The 13,038-nt window shown below is 38.4% G+C and overlaps 1 protein-coding gene and 1 long non-coding RNA gene across 2 annotated transcripts in view; one reads left to right on the forward strand and one right to left on the reverse strand.

The window, feature by feature from the left end:
- The window catches only part of LOC120784205 (glutamate receptor ionotropic, kainate 3), an 89,870-nt gene extending 78,292 nt beyond the window's left edge, over positions 1-11,578 (forward strand). The window contains exons 12-16 of the mRNA XM_040117791.1: positions 950-1,068; positions 6,697-6,914; positions 9,808-10,033; positions 10,293-10,543; positions 11,291-11,578. Of these exons, the coding sequence (XP_039973725.1) occupies positions 950-1,068; positions 6,697-6,914; positions 9,808-10,033; positions 10,293-10,543; positions 11,291-11,485 (1,009 nt within the window). The 3' untranslated portion in view covers positions 11,486-11,578. The remainder of the gene's footprint in view (positions 1-949; positions 1,069-6,696; positions 6,915-9,807; positions 10,034-10,292; positions 10,544-11,290) is intronic.
- Positions 1-13,038, reverse strand: part of LOC120784206 — a 108,024-nt gene that overhangs the window by 4,277 nt on the left and 90,709 nt on the right. The gene's annotated exons all lie outside the window — the stretch shown is intronic.

The following is a 13,038-nucleotide window of genomic DNA, read 5'->3' on the forward strand; positions in this document are numbered from 1 at the left end:
CTTAGTTCAGGGAGGTAAGGCTTAAAAACCAGCACCAGTTGATTTACAAATGTTTTGATATGACATTTCGTAAAAGATTGAAGCTTTTACATTTCTAAAACCAGTAAAACTTCTGCTTATAAAAAACTAGAAATTTATGGATGGGTGGTCGCATTGTTCCTTACATGTTATGACTATACACAAAGTCACATTATTAAAGCAGCACTAATCAATGTTTTTATGTGAACACGGATCAAAGGACTGTGTGTAATGTGGAAACTGTGGCTCGTAGTGATGAATCCACAAAAAAATGCCGCAGTCCCCCTCAGCTATACTGAGCTTTTTAGTGTTTTTCAGCTCATTTTTGTAGTTTTATGGCCCACAGCTTTAATGTTTTGAGTCACTTCTCCTGCTCTTATCAGCCGTGCTTCTAGCAGCAGCAGGCAGTTTTTTTCAGCTTAAAAGCTCAGATAAATCAACTGTACGTTGACCGCCCACCACCTAATGGCAAACAAACAATCAACATTCATCATGTGGAGAGAGACATAATGCTTAAGTATTGCTAAGGTTGCTTTGTGTCTGCCGGATCAGCAAATAAGCAAATGTCTGCTAAAATGTTCACAATATTATCTTTACAGTATAAGGTAATAATAAGTCAAGGTTGTAATGGCCCAAAAAAAAAAAAAAAAAAAAAAAAAAATCAATTAATGCTACTGTAAGTACTGCTTTGTAGAGCTGCTGTCCTAATGCAGTAATCAATAGTTTTGTTACTCCAAACCAAAGGTGAAACTCAAAAACAGCTGTAACTCTCAGAATAGCTCTCATGCCATAATGATTCAGTTTCTGAGATTCTTCTAAAGAGAGGAATAGTGTTCAGAAAGGATAGACAAGATCGTTTTTGCATTTTCTCAGATCTCATAACCAGTAAAGCTTTAAAACACAGCTTTCCGACTTCCTGTCTCGTTCCCAGGTTCAGTCCATATGAATGGTACGACGCCCATCCTTGTAACCCCGGATCAGATGTGGTTGAGAACAACTTCACCCTACTCAACAGCTTCTGGTTTGGAGTCGGTTCCTTAATGCAACAAGGTATGGTGGCGCACACATCCTCTTCCCTGTCGAAAACAATACTGTCATACCTCCCTCTTTTCCTGTGCGCTGCTAGCTCCCACTTTCTGCCTCTTTAACTGACAAGCTCCATGATTTCCATTCTGTGACTGCTTCATAAGACATTTACCTGTCAAGAACAACTGCAGAGCTCAGTCTTACATGACAAAAGAAGGCTGTTGTCACCTACCTGCTGTTTAAAAAGGGAAGAGTAGGAGCCAGGCTCCTGTCAGAGATTGGCAGGTAAGGACGGAAAACATTGCTGCACTTATTTGCACATAACGCAGTCACTGGCCCTGCTCAAAAGCTTTCTGAGTGTTGGTACAAAAAGGGTAACTTGAGGTACATGTGTGACAAATGCCAGCTGTCAGCCATGCTAGAATTGGCTGATGTGATGTTTTCAGTGCTGTATGAATTGCACTGAGAGTGACCCACTGTAGAGAATCCTTATTTCTCACTCCCAACAGCTCAACAAGTAGCCTACCAGTTAAATGTCACTGTGATCTTGTTTCATACAGTATAATGTAATGCATGCATGTATAGCATCAGAACAAAAGCAGCGCATTTTTCATTTAGCAGAATAACCCAACATGTATTACTAAACTTCCCACTGCAGGTTTAATTCTACCTTTTGACTGAAAAACCAGGGCATACAAATAGGTTACCACTTGGCAAGGTGTCCCTTAAAGGGATAGGTAAGCAAATGAAGGCCCAGAAATAACCTAATGAAGTCAACTGTGGAGTAAAAAGACCCAAGTAATAAAATGTTTAACCTCAACGTAACAAGACAAATCAAGGAGGCTTAGTGAGACTTGGGAGTGGATCTGTGCCCGTAAGGATAGCAAACACATTCAGCAATTCATTAAGCACAGAAGCTCGGCAGCACTCTTGTGAAACTGCATAGCAGCTCTGCCAATTTGCCGGTGCAGGCAGAGGGCTACGAGTGTAGCAGCAGCATGCCGAGAGGGAGGAAGAGGAGAGAGAGAATCACAACAAAATGAGCTATGTAGTAGCCTATATTATTAAACTAAACAGGGGAGAATTCTCTATTATATTTCATACTTTGGCTCAAAGAGTTGACTGTCAGTGCCTGATCTGCAGTGTTTCTCATATTTACAATGGTTGACTGAAGCAGCTGCTGCTAATCAGCTCTTATTCGTGGTTTCCTGAATAAAAAATGTGCAGAAGGGGATATCAAAGTTAACAAGAGGTTGATATGTGTTATGTTTGTTCTCTAGCAGGTGTATCTGTATTATGAGTATGAATATATGATCCATTTTTTTTCCTGTTGCATAACTGTTTCTGCATAATTTTTAAATTGAGGATCGTCAACATATCTTGACAGTGATATTGAACATATAATTTGTCTGTGTTTAGAACAGACACCGACGGATTCTGGCTTTCTGTAACACCCATTTTTCCTACAGTAACTTGTAACACATGCTGCATCGTGGTATCTGCATGGAGATATATTTTCTCTGTGTCACATAAACAGACATCCCTTGCTTGCCTGCCAAGCACAGTGACAGCAGCTGAGACGGGAGCCATTTCCTTGACATGTTTAAAATGCAAATGGACGTGTTTGAGGGGATCCAAAAAAAAAAAAATCTACCAGCTTGTCTGTGGGAGGGAGGTGTCATAGACAACACAAAGAACACAAACTATGAGGAGGTGCAAAAGCAAACACTTTGTGTACTTCAAATGCATTCCTGGGGGTCTCAGAAGGCTTTTGCTCACAACAAACATATGTCTGATCATTTCCAGTAAATTGGTTTCCCCATATAAAATAATTTTTGAAAGTATGTTTGAGATATGAGTTGATTTATTCCCAGTCTTCTCATTTTCAGTGACATTATTCTTTTCATTTTCAATCCATAGTTTTAAGGCTAAAATATATTATTCTTTATTTGGTTCTTTGTGCAAGATCTAACTTGTTGTGGCTTTTTGTCTTTGGTTAAGAAACTGGAGTTGTGACTTTGCCCCTTCTTGAGATTCAGATCAAGATTTACTCGCAATGGAATAAACATTTCCATTCAAAAGTGCCATTTTTTAAAAGCAATCACAACTGGCAAAAGCCCCCATCTCTGACAGGGAGTTTTTGTGTGATGACTCCATTGAGAGCATGCTAAGTGCAGGTAATCATTCTCATGGGAAAGCCCAGTTCTCTCTCATGTTAAGGTGAGGCATTGCTAGTGGGGAGGAACACTCCAGACAACCTGGGCAAAACGTTTAGCACGTTGCTCTACTGGATCCATAGAGAATAGCATTCTTGCCATACTGGTAATTCAAAAGCATTATTAAATGCAAAACAGTCATTTATTCAAAAGACAATAGTATTGTCAGAGTGACTTCTTTAAGATCTCCTCTTAAGACATGTAGTGTGCTGTGGTGTTATAAGTGGCTACAGACATTGTGTATCTATATATTAACTATAGATGCTATACTATTCACAGATGTTGCGTCTAGGATGTCTCACACAAGAAATTAATAGACTATTGGAATTGTTTCATTCTCAGACAGTAACTAAAAACACAGTTTCCCTAAGTGCTTGCTTGATATATAAATCATAACACTAAATGAGAAAATGAATCTAACAGGAGTTAAAAATAAATACAACAGCACAGTTTTCTTTCAGACCTCAACTAAAAAGAATCTTCACCACTTTTGAATATCTTCTGCCAAATGTAAATGTTAAAGATTACAGCTGCCAAACAGTAACATTGCCAATAGTTCAACATAGTTCATATTTATATTTAGGGATCCCATCAGTAGATGATGGCTGTTTTAATTTAAAAAAGAAATAGAATACACAATTCCCTCTGCTTAGCACAAAGCAGACTGATGTTTTGCACTACCTTTACTGTCGGTAAAAGCTGGAGTTGGCAGTCCCCATACTCAAAATTTCATTCGTATTTTTGCTACTGTATAAACTGACAAATGGATAATGGCAATGTGGTTGTTTGTTACTGCTGGATGTTTATAAAAGGTTGGAGAATGGAAAGCTTTTGTGAGCTAACATTCACTTTGTTGTAGCGACAGACATGACCTAATGTAACACTAGCTACTTGATAGGTTGGTTACCTGTCTGTCCACTACAATGCCAACTTTATCTGTGAGCTGAAGGAAGCTCCCTCCACTTCATTGTACTGATATTCACTTTGTCAAATGGTAAAATATGGCTTTTTCTTATGAGACGGTAACAGTGTACCTATGCAACATTACAAAATTTCCTCCACTGCATACTAACCGAATAAAGCGAGATTTTGCCACACCGCTACGCTGCAAGCAAACGCTAAAGTTAGCACACCTCATATTCAGAATGTCATGTGTGTTTTTGTTCCTGTATAAACAAACATAACATAAAGATAAACAAACGGATATTAGGACAAGACACAATGAATTTTTGTGACTGCTTTATGCTTATAAAATGTTAGCAAATGAGACTTGTTTGGTAATAATATGTATTGGTTGTTTAATTATACACGACTACTTACAGCAGTCGTGTGAATGAGCAGTGCAGCAGTCAGTGAGATAGATGTGATGTTTGGGTTACTGGAACAGTAACAGTATAGTCTTCAAGGAGTCCTTCTTCAAGGAAAGATGGTATATTGACACCTTTTTATTTCCTTGGCATCATATGACTGATCTGCTTTTTGTATTTATTAGTGTTCTGATGCAGCACCATATACTGTTCCCTGCTGACAACAGCCTTTTATAGTGTGGAATTCAATTGAGTCAGCCGTTGCTTCAATTCATTTTTAGTGCAACCAGAGAATGCATCTGGACCTTCCCTCTCTGAAGTCATAGTGAATTAAGGGATGCTACTGTCTTCCCTTGTTTGTAACCATGTAGTCTTTGTCAAACCACAAAGGACAAATCCAATCAAATTTGGTAGAAGAGGTTAAAGAGCTGACCACTCTGCCCCCCTTCTGTGAGCTTGTTACTCTTCAGAATTGCCCTCATAAATCTTCTCAGTAAAGTAACAGAGTGCACAAAGCACAAGGGTATTTTAAAGGTTGTCAGGGATGAGATATAAAGCAACTTTAATACCAGTCAGTGAACCATTGTAAACATAGTATTACTCAGCAGAGGACCACTCAAAGTCAAGGTTGATGCAGAGGTGTATTGTCACTCTTTATTGTCTATTTGTATTGGCTCTGATTTTTTTTTTTTTCCAAAATACAAAAGTGTGTACATCTAGTAAACCTGATGACATGATAGACACATCGTAGGAAAATTGTGTGAAGTATAGTTGTGTCAGTTACATGTGACATGACAAAAAAAGAACTCTAGTGAATTAGGATTCATTAACAGAGCAACTATAATATGTTGTTTTTGTTCATTTATATTTGATCTGACATACCAAATCCTACAGTGATGCTGTTTTTATTTATCAACTTGTATGCCAACCGGTTCACCAAAACTAACTGCAGACAGAATTTTCAGTAATGGAGGAGGATCAACTGCTATTAATCCTCAATAGATGCTATAAACCTGAATAGGTAACTAAATGCAAGCAGTCCTTTAGCAAGAGAAAGCTGTTAAATGTGATACAGTCCTGAGCAGTTGCCTAATTGAAGAGTATGACTCAGGCTTTTAGAGTGAGTGTTTTAATTGTATTGGAATACTACAGTATCTTCCATGTTAAATTGATATATAGGACTTAGACTTCTTTTTATGTTCCCTAACTAAAGGCATATGCATATTTTATTTTCAATTGAAAGACATTTTCTTATAGATGTAAGTTTTATCCCAAAATAACCAAAATTGAAAAAAAACAACAATACAGATCATCTATGCAAGCAGTGTCAAGCGACGTAGTATATAGAGCGACAAAGTCCATGTTAGGAGGAGGTTAGGGTAGATGGACGGGTCAACAAGACCCAGGACTTTGACACAGGAAACCGCCGTTCATTTCCTGTCTGAAACCGATTCTTTTCTTTCATCTGTGACCGTTCCACAACCTTAATTGCGTGACAACAAAGGTCCTTTAACATTCAGGAAGTACTTATTTCAACCCCAACCACGATCATTTCCCAAAGCTAACCTAACCGTGACCGTTACATAAGCTCAATCATGTGTTTATCATGGTACCCATGACAACGGAGGTCCGCTACACCTGTTGATGTAGAGGCACTATTTTAGGAGACACTCTTTTGGGTTGTATCAGAGGGTATGGACAAACAACCTATAGAGTCATTCATTTTGGAGGACTTGTTGAAATAAAATCATAGTCATCTGCAACAAGCATTTATTTTGATAGAGTGCACAGTGAAAGTTATTGCTGTCAACTCTAAAAGTTTACATAAACTGGGAAAGGCTTGTACACCTAATGTATAAGCTTGGGCAACATACGTTTTGGAGGTCTGATCTGCCTATTCTGAATTCTTACCTTAGAGTTTAGCTACCCTGCCAAACTGCCTTCATTTTCTATTTCCTCACTGACAGTACCTTGATCAACAAAACCGGCACTGCCAGACACATTTGCCGGCTAATTAACAAAAATGCTGATGATCATCTTTCTGCGTTTGTTAAATTCAGTTACAGCGGATGCAGTACAATTTTATCGAGTTAAATACTTAATAGTCTCTCAATTTGTGTTGCCTACAGGCTCAGAACTGATGCCCAAAGCCCTGTCGACCAGGATCATCGGTGGGATCTGGTGGTTCTTCACACTCATTATTATATCATCCTATACAGCTAATTTAGCAGCTTTTCTCACTGTGGAGAGAATGGACTCACCTGTAGACTCAGCTGATGACATTGCCAAGCAGACAAAGATCGAGTATGGTGTGGTCAAAGATGGTGCAACCATGTCCTTCTTCAAGGTATAGTACAAACACTAATGAATAGTTATGGTTGAATCAAGTTTTATATCTATTCTCAAGTTTCATATTTAAAAAAAAAAGTAAGGTATTTTAATTTTTTAATTACTGAAGGTAGTGCACGGATATAAAACAAAATTCAATCATAATATTGTCCCTGAAATTTATTTCATCATTTATTTTACAATGTGAAACAGTTATACTGTAGCTGAGACATTCTGAATACAAACACATACAGTAATAAAAATGTTGTAAAATTTGTGTGTTCAGAAATGTGGCAAGATGTTGAATCTGAAACTATACAGTAGGCCAATGTTTCCAATGGGAAAAAAATCATTACCATTCCACAAAAGAGATTTTATATATTTTATATATAAGATCTTAATTCCTACAGTAAAGGCAAATTATTCAGCTTCTCCACTTCTCTACACTGTTTGATGTGTTCCTTCATAATGATTTTTTTTATCCCGAAGTTTCAGTGTTTGCCTGCAGGGTCTTTGAAATTATTTTATTATTTTGAGCTTTGCTATATAGATGCTGCTGTCTCTGTGGTGCCGAATAACATGTAACAGAGTTACAGTTTCTCCGAGTAAGAAAATGAAAACACTGCACATTTCTCTGGAAAACAGCCCAAACGTTTATGACATTCAATAGAAGAAAAAATTGATTCTTCTAGGGTATCTGTCTGCCCTAGTTTTTATGCCCCCAAAATTTGTAGTTGAATTCATAAATACTGTATGCTTCATTGTTGAGTTTGCTGAATGGTGTATAAACTCGATCCCCCAGCTTTAATTATGTAATTGGGTTCAGGATTTTTGCTGATATCAACTGCATTTAAAACAATGGTGGCATCTTGGACTTGCACACCATTTTGTTTGTTCAAAAAAAGTATTTAGTTACTAATCACATTACAGTAAGATTGTTCATTTATTGCACTGAATCCCCTCTATAATAAATGTGGTGTAATGATGCACCTGGATCCAACTCAAATCGTTGACCCTTTGAAAAGAACTCAACCTTCAGTTCCTCTGAATAGCTATTCAAAGGGAAGTTATTTTCAATCATTCTGTGTACTTGATATTTGTAGTTGCGGTTGTCGCGTCATAAATAGAAGGAGACACAGGTGTCTAATTACCTCATCAGAGCTGCGAGGCTCAAGTGCCCTCTGCTCCCTCTTGCTCTTACGGAAAGGCCTAATGATGTTGACTCAATGAGGCAGAGAAGCATGATAAATACTGAGGAGACTGGGGACTAGATAAAGGATTTGCAGATGTATGTAGCTGGATGGATTTGGCCCTATACCTATGTTACGGTGACATACTAAATTGTCTGTGTTTTTGCTTTGAATCTACTCAAATGTAATATGATTTGTAGCTTAAGAAGAGTCCACGCACATAAGTAGCCACCAGATAACAGATGGTTACTTATGAGCTAGATGTGGTTCTGTGAAATCAAAACAAGAATAAGAGAGAAGGGATCTGTAGGGAAACATTCTTAAATCGTGAGACCTTTTTGAATTACACATTGCTGTAATGCAAACCTGCATCAGCTGTCCTAAATTGCATATACAGTCAATTCTTATCAGGGAGGTTAAAAAAAATGTTTTTTTAAAGCTACCAGTAGGGCTGCCTTGAGTATTTGTCATAATTGATGACGTTGACCTTGACAATGCGTTGACATAAATACTTTAAAGTGACAGATTATTTAATTTTTTTTCCTAAAATGCATCAATTTATTATAAAAAATGTATTCCTTCAACATCACTACATAATTGCTGCATCATGACCTCATTTTTGGCTTCAGTCATTGGTTGGCTCCAGTCAACGTTCAGTGTAAAAATTTCCAGAGTCCCAAGGCTCCGAACGTATAGGAGTTCTACAAATTATCACACAACGACAAAGAAGTGGTTTTTACACTGTGCAAGGTTTCCATGGCATATTACAGCAGCAGTAGCACTATGCACAAGCAACTAAAGACATACAGGCCCTATACTACACGATGGACCGCCAAAAAAAGGCAAAACCACTGTAACAATCGGGAAGAAAATTAATCACTTAGATTATTGACTAATCAGTAAAATAGTTGATAGATTAATTGATAGAAACATTGTTGTTAATGGCAGCCCTAGATGCCAATTTGACAATGATTGCAATACATCCAATACATGCAATACATGCAATTGTTTTTATTCTTTTAAGTTTTAATATCAAAACATCATATCACAGTTTTAAGCAACCAAGACTGTGCTTCTACTGGAGTTACACATAATGGAGGGCTTCTTAATAACAGCATCTTTCACAATTTGAAATGGTTTATAGTCTTAAAACAGTAATTATCTAGGATTAGACATGGCATAAATGTGACCTCACATAAAATTGCATGAAATACCACATAGCCTGATGCAAGACTAATGGAGCGGCATTCTATTATTGCTGCTTCAGTAGCACTTATGAGAATAGATGTGCGCAAAGCTTCAATTTACTCTCCTTTAATCCTGTGACAATGGAGATCTGTATGAGTAATCACAGAAATCTATTTGGTCAGTGGCTAAAGTATCAGCACATATTGTGATATATAAATAAATAAAATATAAATAAATATTGTCAATTGTTACAAATGTGTCGATTTTGACAATTTCTAATTAGGCATTCAAAGAATCCACACAGGTGTAAACTTATTCTGCTATTCATCAGTACATAACAGTATATAGCTTTACTTCCAGCTTCAACACCTTGGGTTATAACGTTTGAAACTCATTTTATTCACACCCAACCCTTTCTCAGTGGTAAAAGCATTGTATATTTTTCAAGTACTTTCTCCTCACCTGCAGCAAGGGAGATTGTTCAAATGAGAGTCAAAGGCACATTTTTAAACGGGCTCTTTCCATCCCTTACAGAAATCTAAGGTTTCTACTTTTGAGAAGATGTGGGCCTTCATGAGCAGTAAGCCAAGCACATCACTGGTGAAGTCTATTGAGGATGGGATTCAGAGGGTGCTGAAGTCAGACTATGCCCTCATTATGGAGTCCACCACTATCGATTACATCACTAGGAGGAACTGTAATCTGACACAGGTGGGAGGAATCATTGACAGCAAAGGCTATGGCATCGGGACTCCCCTCGGTAAGACCTGCAAACGACCAGCAAATACAAATTGAAAACCAAGTAATAAGAAAAAAAAAAAAATCAAGCCCCTTTCATGTGTTATTTGTTGTCTTTTGAGGTATGAGGCTGAGGGATTGCTTTTTAGACGACGCAGCAGCACAAGATGTTTCCTTAGCTACTAGTCAGACTGTATGCAACAACGTGTTTATGAACCTTATTATCACAGAATCCAGCTGGTGTTTCTTCCAAAGTAAAACAGGCCTTATGTTGCTTCCAGGCTCCCCATACAGGGACAAAATCACCATAGCAATCCTAAGCATCTTGGAGGATGGGCGCCTACACATGCTGAAGGAGAAGTGGTGGAGTGGGAGCAGCTGCTTGGATGAAGAGCGTCGCGAGACAGGCCCCATGGGTATCCAAAACCTGGGTGGTATATTCATTGTACTGGCATCTGGCCTAGTGCTGTCTGTTTTTGTGGCGATTGCTGAATTCATCTACAAGCTAAGGAAGACTGCAGAACGTGAGCAGGTATATGTCCCCATAAATCATATACAGAATGCCATATTATCTTAATTTGATCTTTACTCTGTGGTTTGGATGGATGGAAAATTAATCTTACATTAATTTAATTAAACTGCACTAGGATTTCATTTTTTTCACCCTAGATTTTAGCAAAGAAGTTGCTAACCATGCCTATTTTGTTATGATACTTAACACATAGCCTCTGAACCAAAGCTGTGCTCTATTCATGGCTTTTAGTTCAAACATGTTATAAAAGGATTTGCATGCCTTTGGCTAATCCCTAGGAGTAGTTGGCCATAATACCACAACATTTACTTATTTTAACAGGCATAATTGCAAATTGGAGCAGAGAGAATTAATCCATTATTAGTCATTGGAGATGTCAGAATAGCATGAACCCTTTACTGTCGTAAATCACTAATTTGACTCATGCTAAGTGAGTAGTTGCATGCATGCTCATGCACCGTACTTGGTCATGCTTTCTGACACTGCAGCAATAATGAACGGTGTGTAGGCTACATCTGGTGGTGCTGCGATTAGACATTGCTGATAGCCATGGACGCACTTGCACACATCTATGCATACACACTAGCATTAACACAAGATGAATGTTATGTTCTAATGCATTTTGTGCTCTTCAGATTGTCAACACTCTCTGCTGTCAGAACAATTTAAAGCTAAGGCATTTACCCCCCGTCCCTTTCCCCTCTTCTCCTTCTTACTCCCCTCCTCGCATCTTCCCTTTTTGCCCAGAGGTCTTTGTGCAGTGCCATGGTGGACGAGATCAGACTGTCGTTCACCTGCGAGAGGCGGGTGAAACACAAGCCTCAGCCTCCAGTCATGGTGAAGACGGATGCAGTGATAAACATGCACGCCTACAACGACCGACGACTCCCAGGAAAGGACAACATGAGCTGCAGCACTGGGATGACTCCTGTGTTCCCATGACAGTGTGTTCCCCCCAGGGCAAGACCCTCATGAGTAACGTGTCAGCGGCTGTGCCAGAGACTAGAGACAATGGCATAGACGGGATCACCAGATACACCATTAATCACAGTGACATGGGGACACTAACAAAACATGGGCAACTCAAAATGGCAGCATCAGCCACACAGGTATGACAACATTCACCAATGTAATCCAAACCACAAGAGGTAAAATAAATATTCGGGGGAGGTTCTGGGAAAACAGTACACCCAAATAATCAGTTTCAAGTCTGATGTTTATGTGTGCAACACAAAAACACAAGAAAATACACATCATTCAAGGAATCCTCTATCAGTGAAAAGACTGAGAATTTTATTGGACTGCAGCAAGATGAAAGGCCTTGATGAAAATGGCAATAAATGGCAGATATACAAGAGGACAAGGAAGAGCGGCTTTCATTGGAGATCAGTTTTGCCACACATGAAAATTATGATATCACGTTCTTACCCCTATCCTGTTGATTTACATAAACTCCTGAATGGCCTTGACAGCAGAAAATAATGTTACCTCATGTTGTCTAGGCCTAGCAGCAGGATATGAGAAAGGGTCTTTGAAAGCATGGTTCACAGGGACATCTAGGATAACCTGTAAGAATACTCATTCCGCATCTCCATTACTGTTATTAGTGGAAACCCATAGCAAGACACAACTGTTCAGCAGTAAATGTAAGTTTGTTGAAGTTGTGATGGGTAATTAACTATATTGTTGCATACAAACAATTAATCATCGATGCAAAACAAAGCTGCAACGGGGAGACATCCATATTGAAAACAAAAGATTCCACCATGGACTTCTGGATCACAGTGTTATGGGATAAGATTTTTTTGACCAGAAGTACATTTTATTTAAAAAATGATTTTGTATATGATTGAATTTTAAATCATTTAAATTGCCAAAGATCTGACCAACAGAACTATATACAGACCGGTATGGGCCAGGACTGCTCACTTAGCTTTTTAGAGAACACTCATCTTGTGTTCGATGCAAAATAAGTAGAAGTGGTTTGGATGGGACTTTTAAGTGATCTTGCTATAACAGTCTTTTCCAACCATGCAGGGTAATATGTAGTTGGGTAGTTGTATCTGGCACAGTCCTGGCATTGTGTTTGCTGACTCTGCAAACCGCCTCACCTCAAAATATTGTGATCAATACTGTAATGTAAAACAATTAATGCTAAAAACATACACAAAAGAAAACTAATGGATAAACTTCCTGATCCAATGCCTTTTGTAAAATATAACTTTGGTCCTCTGTAATTTCAAAAAGGACAATTACCAAAATGTTGAACATTTACAGGAATCAATTCCAAAAGTCTAGGCTCACTTTTCAAACACTGCACTGATTGAATGGTAGCATGGTACAGGTAGGATGGGAATCGAGAACCGGTTCCAGTTGAGGATCAGGTCTAAATTGCCCAAACCATCTAAATCAGTTCCTTTTATCGACGCTGGCATGTTTTCCTGACAGTTGTGCATAACAAAACAATGGCGTCAAACTTGTGTCAATGCTACTGG

Source organism: Xiphias gladius, chromosome 22 (assembly GCF_016859285.1).
Source record: "Xiphias gladius isolate SHS-SW01 ecotype Sanya breed wild chromosome 22, ASM1685928v1, whole genome shotgun sequence".
Classification (NCBI taxonomy): Eukaryota; Metazoa; Chordata; class Actinopteri; order Istiophoriformes; family Xiphiidae; genus Xiphias; species Xiphias gladius.